Below are 19,678 nucleotides of genomic sequence, written 5' to 3'. Positions count from 1 at the left end.
TCACTTCTGAAACTGATATAGCTGTATGTGAAACAAGCAACAACAGAATGGCTTTCCTATGCAGTGGGAAATTGAATTTTATTTGAAAATCAAGGATACTGACTGCCGAAAATGTATTATACAATATTGATTAAGCTTCTCTCTAATGTCTGGGAAGAGAACATAGTACAGGAATATGCATAGCATTTCTAAATACCTATATTTGAAAACTCCTTTTAAACAGGTTGGTTAAAAATGCATACATAATTAACAATAAATACATACCAAAGGTGTACTATCAAGCTTTTGTCCAACACAGAGTTGATTCAAGTGTGATAAAACTACAACTCCTAAGCAAAGGACAATGCTCTTTGTTTAAAGATAATGTGCGAGATAGAAAAATGCTGCTTGCATTCAACTGCAGATGCTTGAATTTGCTTTTAAGGCTCTGAAGTGCAGTTGACGTCTGCAGACACACCTCAAAATTACTTTATTAGGAATACAGGGATTTTTAAAGGGCAGACAAAATGGTATACTTACATTAAAGCAGAAGCTAGAACAGGAAGATTTAAATTTAGTAAAGCCCTTATTTTTCCCTTTAAAGTGGATAATATAGTGTTGCTAAAAGATGGGTAAAAATTGACATTAAAGCAAAAGAGTTTATATAATAAGTTTTTTAAAGTAGTAGATGGATATTAAAATTACTTACCTTTTGAGACAAAGCATCAAAAATACCCCAGAACAACTTTCTGGATAAATGAAGTTCTTCTTCTGAGGCAGCACCAAAGTTACCCCATCCACCTGGCAAACAATAATACTTCCAGCATCTTTCATAATGATTTGTCAGCAACTAAAACAGAACATATTTTGGAAGCAAATAAAATATAACTGTTGATGTATTTCCATTCTGGCATTCAACCATTACACAGATAATGCCCCAAAAAATTCTAACTTTTGTCAAGAAGCCATGTCTAACTTTTGTCAAGAAGCCATTTGTTCTTTAAATCACTGATGGATACAATGATCAGTTCTTTCTTTCAACATTAGTGGCATATGCAAAGCACATGTGACAGAGGGTAATTTTCCCAGCACCACAAAAGCTCTTGACAGCTCAGCTGAACCAAAAATTTGTCTCCATCTCTGTGCCAGTCTTCCAAACAGCGGTGTTTGGTATATAAGACACTAGAACCATGATTTCACCTAGTTCCCAGTAGTTATTTACATATCCAAGAGCTATTCACCAATAACTCCCAGAGTGACTCATCTCTTCAGTGAATTGTAAAACCTGCTATTAGTCTACCCTCTTGCCCTCTGTCTACAATTGGCAGAGGACCTTTATTCTCTCTCCCTCTATTTCATTAAATACACATTTCAGGGATACTTTATTCTTAAGTGGCTACAATATTCCAGATTATCAGGTATTCAAACGGAGCAAGGACCTGCTACTGGGTATTTGCCAAACTAAAACATCATGAATTTTGCACTTTATATGTCCTCTATGTCCCTGAGTAACAGAGAAGAAGAAGAAAAATTAGTTGTGGATCTGTCAGTAAAGGCCATCCCAAACACAGAATTTCTGGCAATAGCAAAGTGAAAAAACTACACCTACTCAGAAGCAGATTCCCCTAAGTCACAGACAAATCTTGCTAAAAACACTTAACTGGAATTTTAATTCAGAGTTTATTTTCACAGTTCTTCAGAGAAGAGAATTGTTTCAACATCACTTTGCAAAAATATGTTGGTAAAATATTACAAGTCACATTTGGTAAAGTTTGACGATAACACCAAGTTGGTGTTGGAGGGAAGGAATGCCATCCAGAGGGACCTTGACACCCTGTGAGGTGGGCTGATGCCAACCGCATGAAGTTTAACCATGACAAGTGCAAGGTCCTACACCTGGGTCAGAGCAATCCCAGGCACAGCTACAGGTTGGGCAAAGAAGAGATTCAGAACAGCCCTGCGGAGAAGGACTTGGGGGTGCTGGTCGATGAGAAAATGAGCATGAGCCAGCTTCAGTGTGTGCTTGCAGCCCAGAAAGCCAACCGTATCCTGGGCTGCATCAAAAGGAGTGTCACCAGCAGGTCGAAGGAGGTGATCCTGCCTCTCTGCTCTTGGAGACCTCACCTGGAGCATTATGTGCAGTTCTGGTGTCCTCAACATAAAAAGGACATGGAACTCTTGGAACAAGTCCAGAGGAGGGCCACGAGGATGATCAGGGGACTGGAGCACCTCCCATATGAAGAGCGGCTGAGAAAGTTGGGTCTGTTCAGCCTGGAGACAAGAAGGCTGCGTGGAGACCTCATAACAGCCTTCCAGTACCTGAAGGGGGCCTATAAGGATGTTGGGGAGGGACTCCTCATTAGGGACTGTAGTGATAGGACAAGGGTAATGGGTTAAAACTTAAACAGGGGAAGTTTAAATTGGATGTTAGGAAGAAGTTCTTTACTGTGAGGGTGGTGAGGCACTGGAATGGGTTGCCCAAGGAAGTTGTGAATTCTCCATTCCCTGGCAGTGTTCAAGGCCAGGTTGGTCAGAGCCTTGGGTGACATGGTTTAGTCTGAGGTGTCCCTGTCCATGGAAGGGGTGTTGGAACTAGATGATCTTAAGGTCCTCAATACCTTGCAATTGTTACATGTTTCATGTATCAGAAAAAAAAAGACCCAATCCATATAATGCATTTATATATCTTCAGATTAAAGTAATCTATTCTTATCTTTTTACTATTTATTTAAATTGTCAGATTATTAAAGAAAAATGTGAGATAACAACTTACATGCATATACAGTACAAAAAGACAGAAGTTTTATCATTCATGTAGAACCAGAGGTGTCTCAAAAATACGGATTCCAAGAGTCTGAGATATATTTGAAAATGTTATTTCAAAATAAATCCTACTACACAAAGGCCAGGCTTCAGGTTTGCTTTTGGACTATGTGAGTGCTAATATTTTTATTTTATTTTAATCTAGCCAAGAGAAAAGGTAGTTTTACAAGGAATGCTGTTGAATACTAAAATAAACTTTACCTTGAGAGGCATCTTTGCGTGTTCATTTAATTGAGGAACATCAAACACTAGTCTTCTCAGCAAATGCTGCATCATAGAGGGTCGCAACTGCCTAAAAGCAGACAAACCATTTCAAAAGGGTGTATCAAAACAGTTTTGTGTAAATAATAAATGCATTAAAGCAACCTGTTATTTGTATGCCATTAAAATCCTTCAAATTCCTAAAGTAACAGGATTTTGCTCATGGCACTAAAAAAACATCCAAAAGAAAATAAACAAGTGCATACAGGCTGCAAAACAATGCTTTAAAGATGCAGAGAAAATATCTAATCTATAGACAATCAGGAAAAACACTACTGAATTTTGATATTGTGTATTATGATCATCTCCTGCCCTTGAGAAAAGGCTATAATGTTAGTTTCTTTAAATGTATCTTAATGGCTCTTAAAAATATCCTAGGAAATAATAAAGGCATAAGAACATTAACTCATTAAGTGTACTAAACAAGACATGCAACAGCGGGCAGCCACTGGAAAAACAAAGGAAATACGTATAGCATTTATGTTAGAATGGAATGAATAGATAAATAACCAACACTGGTCCATTTTACTGATTTTTATCAAGGTTTTATATATATATGTAATGGTCAATGTGATATATTTTATAAAGAAATGCTATACAGTACTTCTTTACAGTACTATAATATAAATTTCTGTCATTTCTGAACACATTTCCATATCATGAAAAAAAAATTATGGTGAAATATTTAAAAAAAATCTCTGGTGATTTGAAAGCCTAAATGCTAACTTCAATTAGAAATTTAATTTGTAAATGCCTCATCGACTTCTGATAAATGCAGGCTTATAAAAAAATGGATAATATTCAACTGTTTTTGAGACTGCCAATACTCAGAAAAAAATTAGTCTTATATGTGTCAATAATGAGGTATAGCAATACTAGTCATTGATTAGGATTTCAAATGTAACACAATATAAATAAATATCTCAAACGGTATAATCTACTGATCAACCATACTGTCAATCTGTACAGCTTGAAGCATTTAAATGGCACTTCAGTGCACAAACAATTCTAAATTTCCAGAGCTTTGTCTTTTTGTAGTGTGTTCTTACAGTTAACCACCAAGTATTTTATCTAAAAAACTTGGCAACATTAAAATAATTGAGAACTGCATATGAGTGATTTAGCGATTTATAAAGCTGAAAACTGAATACAGAGCATATAATAATATCACAATGATCTGCCAGAAAAAAAAAAAAAAGAGAGAAAGAAGAAACCAATTTAATTATGCCACTGGTGGCATACTGCTGCAAGCCTGTATTACAAATATCATCGGTTACTTAATCAATTAGCATTCCTGCACAGCCAGAAGTATTATCTTACCCACAGATAGATAGTAAACACTCTTCAATAGAATCTCTCTGAGCTTTGGTAAGAGAACATCCCTTTGAGAGTCTGTACACAGTATGCAATAAGGAATCAATGAGAGATGCGTGGTGCTCTGTGCCAGCAAAAAGAGGAGCACATCTGGTCAACAGAGGCAAGACTGCTGTGCAAAGGTATCGATTCAGAGCCAAAGCCATATCCGTAGCACTTAAAGCAGCCTAGGAATTAAAAGGGACAGAAATTAGATTTGTCTCATCGATGTTGTTACAAATAAAAAGAACTTGGTTTTCATTTGTAGTAGTTAGATAGAGGAAAATTTCCAAAACACACAAATGAGTATTTGATACCTACTGAGAGCTGGATGCCTAGCTTCTTTTCTTGCTTTCTAAAGTCTCACAGAGGGCTTTTGTTTTGTTTTGTTTTTAACGAACAGAAATATAAATACTAAAGGCAGCCATTCAAATCCCAAACAATTTTCAAGACTATACTAGAGGATGTCACGGTTGCTTAACAAAACACTCCAAAATCAGATGATACCCGTCAAGTCTGCATTTAAAGAACTCAATATGTTTCTGTGCTACAACCCAGTTCCAAGAGAGGAAGAAATTCTCACCTGCTCTTTCTTAAACAACAGCATAATTACTTTCAGAAAATGTTGACATAAAAGGTCAAATAGGGAAGTCAAAGTCCGTGTCTTAGTCCTCATATAAGCTCTCTCAAACTGGTCCTTCTGGACCAATACAGCTAATAAAAAATAGATGGGAATAAAACTCCTCAAAAAAAGGGCAGCAATATTGGGGAGAAACTAAACCAAAGTTTTAATGATTTCCTAAGTAACAATGTAGGTGTCCCTAAGAAATGCATAGGGATTAACACTTTCTGTATGTCTCTGGAAAGAGGCTCTCAGTAACATGGTTCATTGGCAGCTTATTGGATTTTCTTCTCCCCGGTGCAAGCTCAGAAAATCTCCTGAGGAAAGCACTGTATGTCTCACGTATATGGGTATCAATGGGGGCTCTTATTAGGTGAGCACCATGCTGGAGAATGCTTCTTCACTATTTTTCAAGTATTGTCAAGGCTCAGCAGCAACAGGGAGCTCATCCAGCATTTGAAAAATGCAGAAGACAACATGAAGAAATAAATGATGGGTTTTGGGGGGGATAAAAAAATACTGCAGTGTTCAGTAAGATAACGGAACTGAAATAAGAACCAACTGAGACACCTTACCGTATCTAAAGAAGCAGCAGCACGAAGATCTGGCAGAAAGCCAACTTCAAGAAGGTGCAGAAGAAAATCCTGATCCTCAATTCCATAGACCCTGTCAAGGAACAAAACCATGGCTGCCTTGTGATCTGGGCAAAACCCCGCAGACATGTCAGGTTCCACCACAGTACCATCTAAAAGGAAGAAATAAGACTTCAATGACAAGGACCATCCTTTACCAGCAGACATGTTACTACTTGTCAGAGGCTATGAGTCTGTTAATATCTAAGCATTTTCCCCATGGTTTTGTTACGCAAAGGAAACATATCTGTAGTCAACTGAAAAGGAATGCATAAGGTAAATTCTATCCAGATAGACTTCAAAGTCCATACATGTTTTTCTGTTCATACTTTGTATATTCATGGATTCTTATCAGTTGATATTCTAACATGGTAAGTACCCCAAACTTACTAATTCATCTACAGAACTGCCTAGTTCTTAGAAGAAGCAGACCAAATGAAAAAAACCAAACCAACAATCCTGCATAGCATAGCTGTAATATATGACAATGAATTAAGTTTGCACTAAAAAATCCTCTGTATCTGAAAACTTTCAACAGCAATCCATTGAAATATTTTAAAATTTTGATGTTTCATTTCCAAAACTAATCAATTACCTATGAGCGGTACTCTCTGCTTCTGAGATATCACCTATAGATCTATCATGATTTGGAATAAATAATGGTGTAATAGAATGATTTTTTTTTCTTTCTTCTACTGTAACTTATTGGTCATTCCTGTGCTGTAAGTTCCTAGATGATCTATGTTGCAACTATAATGTTCTCTCTCCAGATACCCCAAAAATCAGATATACTTCCTTTCCCTTTTACATTGATGCTCACATAGCTCTTACTATTGCAACTAATTCTATCTAGGCAGTAAACACAAATAAATGCATTAGCATATGCATGTCACACCTATAACTTCACCATAGTTGCTGAAGAACAACTCTGGTGTCTTAGAAAGATCTGCTCAAAGCAATTGATAGGGTTAGAACAGCAAAATATAAGGATTATGTTATCAAGAAAAGAGAAAAATAGAAAGTATACATTTTAAAGTTGTAATAGATTTTCATGATTCAATTTAAATTAATGGGATTTACATCAGTGATTTAAGAGTACACAGAATTACTGCTTATTACATGGAGAAAAGCTTAGGATGCATGTTTGAAATACACTTTCTCTTCTAATTCACATATTAGTTTAATTTCTATGACATTTTTAAATACTGAGAGAAGTATGAGTATCAATATGTCATTAAATTACAAAACATAAGAATGGGATGGGAGAAAAAGTAGAATAACCATTTTACCTTTAGCTATAGTTGGCATGTGGAAAGGAATACTAATTACTCCCACCAAATCTTCCAGTGGAATTAAAGACCGCAGAATTGATCTGATTCTAATGGCTTCCCCTTTACCAGCATGGATTAGCTAAGAAAAAGACAAATAAAAATTAACAAGGTCTTCTTTTTACGTTTTATATGTGTCCATGTTCTGAAAACTTTTGGAAACAGATACACAAGAGTGACTGCTCTCAAAATCACATTATAATTTTTAATGAAAATTTCACACAATCTGTATTTATTTGCTGTATTTTGGATACAAGTGTGCAAAGTCCACAAATCTAGATGTCTGGGTACTAAATAAGCCGATTTTCACAATAGAATATTATGTAACAAAGATGAACAAAGCATTAAGAAAGTAACCAATGGAAGGAAGGGAAGAGGGAAGCAAAAGCAGATTTTCATTAGATGAACACCAGTTTTTCTGTCCTGGACAAATCATAACAAAAGGCAGTGAGACAGACAAAATACAACGGTTCATACACTGACCTTATTATATGGGTCTCTCTCTCCTTTCTCAAGTCATCAATCTCTGCACAAATCTGATACTGAGCTATACTATCTATATGAATTAAGGCACACTTCAGTGTGAAATGAGAAAGCATGAAGTAAGAATTTCTGAAGAAGAGGAAGATATTTTGAATCATAAAGAACAAATATTTTCAACTAGTTTCAAGCTCTTAGGGGCTAAGTGATAAGGGCTTGTTTTTTACAGTCTCTAATTCTTTGTATTTAATGGCTGAAAGTGACATCTTACCTTTGAGATGTGTATGCCCAGGGACAATGTTTATTCCCACATTTTAGATTAATGTCCCGTAATATTTACTCTTTTATATGCAATTTAAACAATACGTTTAAACCATTATATGAAGAGAATAAAAACATGGCTTAAAAAAAAAAAAATGTATCAATCACTCCATCACAATAGACAGGGAAATTTGAGGAGTTTGCTTGTCCTAATGGACAACCAAACAATATTAATTACAAAATGTTGTTGAAGACCAACAATAGTGAACTGTAATAAGAAAAACAATGGAATAATTCCTTTAAAAAACCAGCCACAGAACAGTCTATAGAAATTCCTTGCAAATGAGCAGACCAACACATTATTTACATTAAAATATTATGCAGTCATACCACTGCTTTAATACCTGATAATATGTTAGCGTGAAAAAGCCAAACAGCAAACCACCAAATAGATAGTAAAACAACAATGTCTGTACTTGCCAGTGCATGCGGACATTAAACTTACATGCATTTCAGGGGCACAACGTCCTAAGAGGTCAATCAAAGCAGCATAAAAAGTCATGATTGCATTTCCCATGTGAATAGTATCATCTTCTTGCTCTTCCATTTCACTGTAGTTAGTTAAAATATTAAAATAATTAAAAGACTAAAAAACAGAAGAAAGTTTTTACATCAGCAATAAAAAGAAAATCTGCTCATAGATGTAAGAGTTTACTGTAGCTTCCTGTTAACTGATGGACTTTTATCAGAATAACACAGAATGGAATGTCCCCCTAAATGACTGCAGTAATATCTGCTTTGTTACCATTTATCTGTCTCATTTTGCAGCAGAGGATTGATTCTTAACTGACTGGCAAACAACAAACAGAATTCTAAAAATGATTTAATATTTAGAGGGAATTACTTAATTTAACAGGGCAAGAAAGCACTATTTGGTAGAAGATTAATCTCTACCCTCCATAGAATCCAAGTAAGAATCCAGTTTATAATTCATATGTTAAACAAAAAAATCATTCACAACTAAGATTAAAAAAAAACCCAAATAAACAAAAATGATGGCAATGAAAGCAGTTCCACTGCACCTACAGGGTTTTACTAGATCCATTACTTGGGGAAGGTCCATCTCTTGTTGGATCTTCTGCTATTTGTATTGCTTCCTCCATGGCAGCAAGTAAACCATTGCCTCCTTCTCCTCTTAGAGCTGGACCAAAACATTCAGGTCGACGGATAAGCAGCCTGACTACAACGTTAGCATTCTCTTCCACACTTTCTCCTACCACACAGAAAAAATACCAGTATTTAAAATTATACCAAAACCAGTTCTGAAATATAATGAAAAAAAGGTATAGAAAAGAGCATCAGCATATACTTTTAACTATGAAGAAGTTTAAATATCATGACACAGTCACATAAGCACACAAAAATACTCCCCTATTATTGTAATAATAGCTATGAAATAAAACATGCTATATAATTAAAACATTAAATAGGGTCACAGAAGTAACTATGTACTAAAGGATGTTTAAATCATAACTGAAGATACTAATTTGTAGTACAGACTCACAGCCAAGTGAGAGTTAATTAGGGACCAATATAGCTGCTAAACCTTAAAATTAGGCTATCTAAATCTTCACCGAAAGACTGGGGATTTCCACTATGTCTAGCATGATTTTTATCGAAAAAAGATTTAGAAATCTGGCTTCCAAAGCAGATGTGAGCATTTCAAAGACTACAGTTGGATCTAAAAAGCTGGCCAAAGGCTCATATGAGCCTATATGACTTGTGAAATAGGCACTTAAGTTACTGATTGTCTTGAATAATTCTACTCCTTCTGCAAACTGTCCTTTAAATTCACAGTAACTTACCAAGTTGACTTGTATTACTGTTTTAAATATAAAATGTATTTGCCCATTAGAGGAAGTTAAAAAATTTATAGGCTCCTACTCTACCATTGCAAAAAACAGCAAAACGAAGAAAATCCAAATATCGTTCTCCTTCAACTGGATTCCATCCGATGTCTGGGTAGCCTTTAGAAATCAATAAAGGACAACTCTGCAATCCACACCCAGCCAAGTAGCGAACCACCTACAAGCAAGTTAAGATGAAACAGATATTAATTGTAAAAAAGACATAGTTTCAAAGAGAAGCATCCTCATATATTGTCTTGGATATGGTGCCCACATTCTATTATCCCTGACAAAATCATATAGTACTTTGGGCAAATCAGAAGAGCAGTCTCTCAGTTCACTTTCCCAGTGTTTCCCTACTTCTGCAATGAACTACAAGACTGTTCTTACCTGAACTCCATTTATCATCCCTCTAAATCACTGCTTTGCTATCCATATCTCATTTCTCTTGCAATCCTAAGCATTACGGATTACTGAATTGTAATTTTCTGTAACTACACACTATCTCTATTTGAAAACACATTTTCTTATGTAACCCACAAGTCTACTCTTCAATTTTAACCTTTTCTTTTCACTCGTTTTCTTCCTTTTTTTTTAAACATGAAGCAGTAACACCCCCTGTAATCCAGACCTAGTCTCAGTAGTGGTCTTCAGTTTGCCTTCTCCTTTCTGAAATGTAAGAAAGTTAAGTATTCAGCTGGTTCAGATAGCTTCTTTTTGCTGACCATTCATAAGAATGGTAAGTTTAAAAACAGCCTTTTAAACAACATAGTCCATCTTCCTATTCCAAGAATAGGCTCATCTACACTTACATTACTCCTGACAGATGCTTTCCTACAAAGGTTATAGCATCTCCAACACTGGAGGTCTTCAATAACAAATTGGGAAATGTATTAATTGTCTTACTTTCCATTAGAAAGATTTTAAGATTATTGCCTACCTTAAATTTGTCTTTCCATTATTTAAGTTGCTTTTCCTATCCTCTACTGATAGAGTAACTATTATTCTATTCCTTGCTGCAGCAGCAATTTACATATTCTACACAACTGCCACATGATCTCGTGAGTTTTTTATCCTTTAGCCTAATTAATCACAATTCCTTCAATCTTTTCTAAAGCATGAATGTTAAGAAAAAATACAGATAGATATCTCTATGAAATTTTCTTGTTTATTGTAACAAGTCATCACAAGACTTCTGATAACAACTACTGCATTATGCCACCACTGCATGTCACCATCAAGACAGAACAACAAGGAAAGATTTTAGCAATGAAATTTTGTTAGGTATAGACTCCATTATTCCAAAAGTAAGAGCTGCCCTTGAGGAAATTCCTTCTGGTTACAGCTGTGTATGTAATACACATAAACTCAATTCAACTATCCAGATCACCAGCAGAAAGATCAATCAGATACTAATAGTGTTCCTCTGATAGGTACCTAAAACTCCCACATAATTCTTAGAATCTTGGATTTTGATTACTCCAGCAAACAGGAACTGTCCCCTCCCTATAGGGAAAAAAAAAAAAAAAAGTTTTTAATGAAGAAGCTACCAACCTTCTCCAGGTCAGGCTCCCTTAACGCTAAAGCAAGTTCATTGTTATCCATAACAGAGGCTGCTGCAACATCTAAAGGAGTTGATCCTCGCATAGAAGGAGAGGCTGTTAAAACAACATTTAATTTCAACAGCAGCATGAGTTAGCAGCATGAGTTAGCACATAATAAGCATATAATTTAAACCACTTCAAATTATTGTGCATTTGCATGAAATTTGACACAGATATGAAATCAAAATATAATGTAGATGTCCAAGCTAGAAACAACTTTTCTTACACACTCATTCTCACTTATTCTCATCACATGCTTCGTTTTAAGATCTCATTCTTTCTAGTTCTCCTAACTGACATAGCTTTGTTTTGAGGAAACGTTAGCAGGTATTTTATACCTAACACGCTGACGTTTTAGCAAATACAATGATATAGACAATATCTTTAAAATATAAGGTTGCATGTTTTCTATTTCTTTAAAAATGGCAGTAATTATAGCATTAGCAAAAGCTAAGGTTTTCATATTAACACTCCAAATGCATTTGATTTGAGAACTTTCTCTTCAAAATGTTTTTCAGTTTATGCTTCTGTCCTCTACTTATAGATTAATAAGGAATTTGTGATCATTTTTTAAAAATTACTATGCTGATCTAAATAATTATATATTCTTAATCCCAATTCAAAAGGCTAACATTTTAAGAAAATGTCAAGGTCCATTTCTGGACATCTATACATGCATACCCAGGCAAATGAGCTCTGTGTTCCTCCCACTGCCATAGGGGCATACTGAACAGTCTATAGAAGAAAGTGCAGAGGAGTAAGCTTGAGAAGTGAGAAGTAAGCCCTAATGAATTGCTGCCAAAACTTATGATTCTCTTCATTAAAACAGTATTTTATTCTCAAAATGTGCAACTAGTCACCAACTCTCTCTGAATGGCCAGGCACATGCGAAAAAGCCTATACTAAATTACCCCAACCCTACTGTCAGGGATTTGTTTGGAGTGAGCAATACAGTTAATGAAGACAATTTTGTACTGAGTAAACAAGAAACTTCAACACAAGCAGAGTGTGCAAAGGATGCAGAAAAACACAAGTGGTTTTATTTATATATAACGTGTATCTATATGTATATAAATCAGCAGAAAGTATTAAGATTTTAGTTTTGGTTTATAATCTCAAAAGACACACTGATTACTTACCAAGGCCAACACTGCTGTTTTCCAATAAATAGCTAAGATGATCAAACATAGCTTTTTGATTCTGCCTGCTGATGCGGCAAAAATAACATAGAAAACGACAGCAGTTTGCCACCATCTTTGGGAAAGTGATTTCCTAAGAAGCAAATAAAAACAGACTGAAGCTCAAACTGTGACAGACATAAAACTTGCAAAAGATTACTTATGTAACAGCCTTTTATCACACTAATGTTTATGCTCTGTCTCCTAACAATGAACTGCTTTACCTTGGATTCTCCTCCACCAAGCACATTTACCATCACTTCCATGACAGTTTCATGCATGCCTAAAGCTCTCATGAGATTTGGATGCTGGTAAAATACTTTATTATTCATGATGTCTCTACAGGAAAACAAAATAAAAAATTGGATTAAAATGTTATGCACCAATAGTTTACCTATAGTGTTTATTTACAAAGCTGATTTACTGTACAATTCTTCACCACTTGAGGTGAAAAATTACCTCAGGGACTTTTCCAGGTTGAGTCTCCAACCTCTCCTTATACTCCTTTTTCTCTATGCACATTGTATAAGAACTTTGACCTTTCTTTTCCCATGCTATAGCTATTGCCCTAAACACTACTTGATTACACCAGGGTAGGGTATTCTATTTTCAATAGGAATGCCATTCCAGATCTAAAATCCTTTTTTTCTGTCATTTTTTATTTCCCCCCCCCCCCCCCCCCCCCCCAGCTAAAACTCCCGTAATCAAGCAAGGAAAATTTCAGTCTTACAAAGGATGAAAGGAGAAGAGTACTGTTCCATCACTCTAAAAGCTACAAATTTATACTATCAGTCATGCAAGAGTATCCATGCAGCATGTCTGATATAGGTGTCACTATCAGAGTTTTTGACTTCCAGTATCTCCCAGAAAGATTAGATGATCTTTCTCCCCCTGCAAAGCCTACACTGGACTAAAGTGAGTTTTCACTCATTTTAGACTTTACTAGATTATGTGAAGTGTGACAACATAAATTTGAAGTACAAAGCCAGATTTTGAAATACCAGTATTTTGTGCCTCTTGACAGATGGCGGACTTTCCCTTTTGCCAAAGCTTTAGCATGAGTACACTGAACACTGAAACATCTGGGGAATATTGATGGAACCTGCTGGCAAGCTCAGAAGTAGGCACTCTTTGTAATGACACTATGAAATTATGTGTAGACATTATTTGGATATTTGAGGTTTTCAGTAAGCTCAAAAAAAAAACAACAAACGGTGTTTTGCAAAATAAAAGCTTCTCTTCTCCTTGCATTCCTGGCATTCTTTATACGATGCTATCTTTGTCATTGCTCTAGCTCATGTTTAATCTCACAAGATCTTTTTGAAAATAAAGTAAAAACCCCAAACTCTTTGCTAGTAGACAGGATCACGTTTTCTTCACTGTTTTCTCCAACTGTACTCTTTATTAGGCTATATTTCAATATTATTAATCACATAATCTGGAAAAACTAGATTGGGTGAACCAATTCATAGTTAAATAGTACCAACTACATTCAGTGCAATAAAAAAGACAGCATATGTACAGACACCTGTAGACACAGCTCCATTAGTATACATAGCAGTTTTCAACTTTTCTCACAAGGTCTTACATTTGTTTTTCTCCAAAAATGATATATGCAATGTTGCAAAGTATCTTACAACTGAAGATACTATGTAACTCATATCAGTGTCTGCATTTACACGCATACAGACTATTCACATTCAAGATTCATGTATAACCTTGGCAATAACCATAGAGCAAGTAACAACAAATATCTGTAAATAAAAAGGTGTTATACTTCACTTATTTACCCTAATCCACGAATCATAAGTTTCTCTTCCTCCTTCCCCATTCTGACACTAAGCAAGGAACGAATTTGGCCAAGGGATGCCAGAAGATTGATTGTGTCTTCCACAGACACGCTATTTATGGTGTAGGTCTTTGGTAGAGCTCGCACCAGGCCACCAATACCATCATATTGGCGATGCAGCAATACAAACATGGCCCGCACTAACTCCGGGTCTTCTATCACAGATTCCTGGGCCCAGCGTACCATTGTGTCTGAAATCAGCTGCTGAAGGGTAGCTGTAAGAAAATGCATAAACCACAAAATCATAATTAATTGCTCATCTTTCCACTGGTAGTCCCTCAAAATTCATTATGCAACATAAATTGAATAAATTAAGTTCTTAAGGAGCACCTTTTTCTCCATATTTTTTAGCAGACTATCAAAGGAAAATAAAAAAGCACAAGAGAAGCAGAAGCATCTCAAAAGCAAAAGCCTGTATTTAAAAATTAAAGTACAGAAAATAAATCTGCTAACAAACAATTATGAAGACTTACAAGATGCTCACAAAGTCACCAGATTTATTCCTGTATTATGCTTTCAACATTTTTCCAGGAACTCAGGTCTGATGGGTTTCCATAGATATTATGAAGTAAGGGAGGAAAAATATACTGGCAGCACACGTAAATGCTCTATTATTGATTTACATGTGTAAGCTCTGCATTCATGTATAAAACGTGGCTAATTCAACTTAGCCTTTTGCCAAAACCAAAGTTTCTTCAAAAGAAGCAGAAATGAAATCATCATTTGTGTATTTTAAATTCAGTCTCCAATTAAGCAAGAAAGTTGTACCTGGTATTCTCACAGACAATCTTTATTAATTAATTAATATTAATTCATTAAATAATTAATTTATTATTACTCTATCTTTATTACTTGGGATATATTTATATATTTGGAAAAGTCTTATAGGCAAAATATATGTCAGTTAAGATTTGAGACTACTGCTTTGAAAAATTACTAATGAACTAACAGTCAAGACAAATTATTTGATAAAGACAATTAAATAATATTATTTTTCCCGTATCAGGGAATTTCCACATTCAGCTTTGCAAGACTCTGTCAGACCACTTTGGGATTCTCTTGATACATTCTGATAGCTACAACACTAGAGAATTTCACCTTTAGCACTTACATAACTAATACATTTATTTCCATGTCAAGCAGGTAACAGCGAAAATTTGAGAAGGGAAATGTGATAATCCCTCCTGAAGTACAATAAACTGCCTAATAAATATCATGATACTGAAGGAGGTGGCTGATGCAGACCCAACATCAAAAATATTTTCAAATTAGAAATGTAGGTGTTGAGACAGTAATATGATTTTGGAGTAAACCAGATGTAACTTCAGGCTAAAGTCAAAGAAACAAAAAGTTGATACAGAAAGATATTGAAGTGACGGGAGTTTACAGAAATCATATTGTTTAACAAAAGAGAGACTGTGCTAAGATGTGCTAATACAGGGTAAGGAACAAAAAGAGTAAAAGTACTATTTTACTGTTACTGTTCAAACACTGTACTATAGGTGTTTCCACTGTCACACAGCATAGCATTTTTTAGAACAAAAACACTTTAAAAATAAGAAAAGGACAAAATGATAGTTCAGAAGGACTGTAATAAATAACAAGAAGGGACACAATACAGAGCTTTCTTTGTTTTTGTTTTGTGAAGAATCACATGAGCAGGCTGTTATTTGGGTCCTGTTTTGATAATTGCAATACTGCATCCCACCTACCTGTGGGTCTGACCATTGTCTTGTCTGCAATGAAGAACCCAAGCATCCTAGCCACCACAATACTGTTTAACTAGTTTAGTATAATACCACCTTTCTACTAACATAAGCGAGACAGAATTAGATTTGTAGAGCTTTAAGCTCTCTACAGGAAAAAAAAAATAGGAAACCGCAGGATTCATCGCCACAGTCTGCATAGACCTAGCCTCTAGATACCACTGCCTGATAATGGAAGCAACAGTTATAAATCGCAAAGCTAGAAGGCACATTTTCAGGAGAAGGAAAATACTTCTACTTAAAGAACACTACACTAACACTAATAACTGGCAGCTAAGAAGCCATCTTATTGTAAATACCCTAGAGAAATCTTCTCACCCTTTAACTGTACACACATTAGCAACCAAGTTAAAAGGCCAGTGTCCTTAGGAATTCTGGGTAATCAATGATGGAAAGCAATTTTTTACCAAAGTCAGAAGCCCTAAACCACTAAAAAAAATATCATAAAAATTCTGTAATCAGTTGGCACCAAGTGCAAAACTTGGATGCCCCTGACAGTGATTCTTATCAAGATGGAAAGACAGAAAATGTCAGAAAAATGATAGACCAACTACCACAGTCAGCAAATCTTGATTTTTAGATTGGATGGGGAGGCTTCTCCTAAGCACAGCTTTGCAAATTATGGTGTAATTGCACAGTCTCCATTGATTTGGTAATCTTCATGCAAATACAGCTGCAACTGATTTTACAAGCAAGTTATAATCGGGACCTTGCTACAGTTATTAAGTCTATACCAATTTTACAAAAAGCAAGATACATTCTGGAAAACTTTGATTTGAAAGAGGATCAAGGGTGGAAAAGCCAGTAGGAAAAGGTTTCCACTGCATCCCACTGGGAAGCAAATCTGCCTATCATAAAAATTCCAACTGAACTTGTTTTGACATCAGATCTACAAACTTTAATGTCCACAGATGTTGCGCTAAAAATCCACCTGGCTTTGCCCGAAAATACATGAAGAATTTCCTCCCGTGCTTATTTTGCCTTCTGGAATTAGGACACAATAGTTTTAATTTTGCTTACAGGATGTCTTATCATCATCATCAACTGGCTTCTCAGCTTGCTTCTTCTTCAGATATGTAACTTTTTCCATAAGGTATAGGAGGCGACCCCTAATGGTTAAATCATTATTTCCGTCCAAGGTTCCATCTTCATCTAGTTCAATCCCTGAAAAAAAATAAATACGCTAAATAGTCAAAAAATTAAACATATTACAGATGTGTTGTGTATCTTGTAAGCACAAACATAATGAAACTGATATATGTTGTTCTGTTCTGTTAGAACTATAAAAGAGTTTGAGATGGGATATCCTTAAACAATAGTTTGGAAGTAGTATAGATCAGGCATATGCACAAGACAGGAAGCTGCAGATGAGAATCATATAATCTTGTTAATTTAATTTTGTATAATTTGTGTGTTATAATGTATGAAATATTTAGTAAATATATATATATGTGGTCAACCCCCCAGTATGAATGTTTTCATGCTAGCACTGATGCCTGTGTTTTGAACATATGCAGTTAAAAAGTGCAGATATAGTCCCTGCTGACACAGTATGGTTCAACTGACACTAGTAAAGACTAGGAGATATTTATGTAAAACATACAGAAGTGAAAGAACTACAGTTGCAATAAATGTACTTCCTAGTGACCAATCATAAGAAAATAGCCACCTTGCCTACAGAGTAGCTCTTTCATTAAATTCTAATAACAAGCATAAAAAAATTTAAAATTAAAAAAAATAAATATATATATATTAAAAAAAAAAAACAAAAAACACCTTTGCATGTGCAGCTTTACAAAATCACTGAACTGCTAAGGTTGGAATTAGCCTTTAGAGATTGTCCAGTCCAGGCTCCCTGGCTCAAAGCTAGTTCAACTAGAGTAGGTGGCACAAGACCATGTCCAGTCGGTTTTTTAGTATCTCCTAAAGTAGAGACTCCACAACCTCTCTGGAAAACCTGTTCTTGAATTCTATAACCCTTACAGTAAAAATAAATACATAAAAAAAAAGAAAAAAGTAAAATTTCCTGTATTTCAACTTGTATGCATTGTCTCTTGCGCTGCCACTAGACACCACTAACAAAAGTCTGGCTCAGGCTTTTTTACCCCTCCTGCCCAACAGTATTTATATGCATTGCCACATTTCACCCAAAAGCTTTCTCTTCAAGTAAAAAAAAAAAAACATCAGCAGTCTTCTCAGTTTCTCATTGTACAAAAGATGCTCCAAGAATTCAGTCATCTTTGATGGCTCCTCCCTGGACTCATCCAGTCTGTCCATGCCCCTCTTGTACTGGGTTATCCTTGGGAACATAAGGGCCCATTGTTACTCATGTTAACTCTGTTGTCCACCAGGATCACAAGGTCCTTTCCTGACAAACTACTTTTCAGTTTGATCCCTAGCCTGTCCTTGCTGCATGGAGTTATTCCTGCCCACATGTAGGACTTAGCACTTCCCATTGCTGCATTTCACAGGATTCCCATCAGCTCATTCCTCTCATGTTTTCAAGCTTACTCATTCAAGCATAGATTGTAAAGGAATTAAAAATCTTGACCTATACCTACTACTCCCACTAAAATAACCTCAAAATAAGAAGATCACGCAAATGTTTTTTGCTGGTTTTGGGTTTTTTTTTGGCTGTTTTCTTTTTTAGTTTCCAATATAAGTTCTAAAGTTAGGGCATTTGTGGGGAGCTCTTTAGCAGTCTTGAATTTTATAGGATGTTTCTTCATGACATTACATCATTCTTCTCAACTTATTGAATCTGGTTTTAGTTGTCTGATTTTCTGCACTCTGTATGGGTGAATAAAAAAGGCCACTCTTCCCTCATGAAGCAAAACATTCTGCATTCTCTTCTATTTTGACCATATATGAGGCTAAGAATATTTTCTTAGTTTTGACTACAAGATGAGCACCTTTATTTGACAGTATTTATAATTGATATAGTGTAATCTATAGACTGCTTAGTTGCTGTTCCTTACGTAAAAATATTTAGAAAATTATTGAAAAGTTAACATAATTTAAAAAGTAAAAACTTTCAATAGCAAGACTTACCACAGTGTGTCATTAGGTCTTCATGGAATTCCAAGAGTTGATCCCTAATTTCTTCAGGGCAGGGGCAATCATTTTTATCATCTTTAAAGTTCAGCAGCATATTAATCTTAAAAGAACAAAGGAAAACTTTGAATTCAGAGCTCTGCCATATGTAGATTACAACAGAAAGTAAATTGTCTGTTCAAAGCTGTACCTGCTCCTGAGGTGGGGATCGAAATTCTTTTGTTTTTCTAGCTGTCAGGGCAGCAGACATGTTCAAGGCCTGCATCACTTCATTGTACCGGAAGCGTTGATTTTCTTGAAGCTTGGCCACAAAATCATCTGAAAATGCTACAATGGCTTCTATTCGGTGCCGTACTTGGCAATCACAAAGGTACTGGAGTAGATGACACATCTAAGAAACAGTATTATAAGAGAAAGAAGAGCTGTCAAGCTAATAAATATCTTTCTTTTACATATTATTGAAATAAAGCAACTGAAATCTTTAATGCTGTCATTTAATACATGTGATGAAATCCTACACCAGCAATACCTGGCATCTGTAAGAGATTTATGTGCCTCAGACATATAAAATATAAAACTTT

General features: G+C 35.4%; 1 protein-coding gene across 6 annotated transcripts in view; it reads right to left on the bottom strand.

Moving 5' to 3' along the window:
* The window catches only part of RYR2 (ryanodine receptor 2), a 381,518-nt gene that overhangs the window by 109,489 nt on the left and 252,351 nt on the right, over positions 1 to 19,678 (bottom strand). For all 6 annotated transcript variants that reach the window (XM_061365725.1, XM_061365727.1, XM_061365728.1 and 3 more), the window contains 15 exons: positions 19,288 to 19,488; positions 19,095 to 19,200; positions 17,064 to 17,207; positions 14,219 to 14,492; positions 12,653 to 12,767; positions 12,390 to 12,522; positions 11,201 to 11,304; positions 9,689 to 9,824; positions 8,826 to 9,012; positions 8,245 to 8,350; positions 6,960 to 7,080; positions 5,614 to 5,783; positions 4,384 to 4,604; positions 3,004 to 3,094; positions 689 to 829 (listed from right to left, as the gene is read on the bottom strand). In XM_061365725.1, the coding sequence (XP_061221709.1) occupies positions 689 to 829; positions 3,004 to 3,094; positions 4,384 to 4,604; positions 5,614 to 5,783; positions 6,960 to 7,080; positions 8,245 to 8,350; positions 8,826 to 9,012; positions 9,689 to 9,824; positions 11,201 to 11,304; positions 12,390 to 12,522; positions 12,653 to 12,767; positions 14,219 to 14,492; positions 17,064 to 17,207; positions 19,095 to 19,200; positions 19,288 to 19,488 (2,250 nt within the window). The remainder of the gene's footprint in view (positions 1 to 688; positions 830 to 3,003; positions 3,095 to 4,383; positions 4,605 to 5,613; positions 5,784 to 6,959; positions 7,081 to 8,244; positions 8,351 to 8,825; positions 9,013 to 9,688; positions 9,825 to 11,200; positions 11,305 to 12,389; positions 12,523 to 12,652; positions 12,768 to 14,218; positions 14,493 to 17,063; positions 17,208 to 19,094; positions 19,201 to 19,287; positions 19,489 to 19,678) is intronic.

Source organism: Neopsephotus bourkii, unplaced genomic scaffold (assembly GCF_033783945.1).
Source record: "Neopsephotus bourkii isolate Nb327-2 ecotype Australia unplaced genomic scaffold, CSIRO-AGI_Nbou_v1 NB_1292, whole genome shotgun sequence".
Classification (NCBI taxonomy): domain Eukaryota; kingdom Metazoa; phylum Chordata; class Aves; order Psittaciformes; family Psittacidae; genus Neopsephotus; species Neopsephotus bourkii.
Note: the sequence above shows the minus strand (reverse complement) of the source record. Positions and strands in the feature narration are given on the sequence as shown.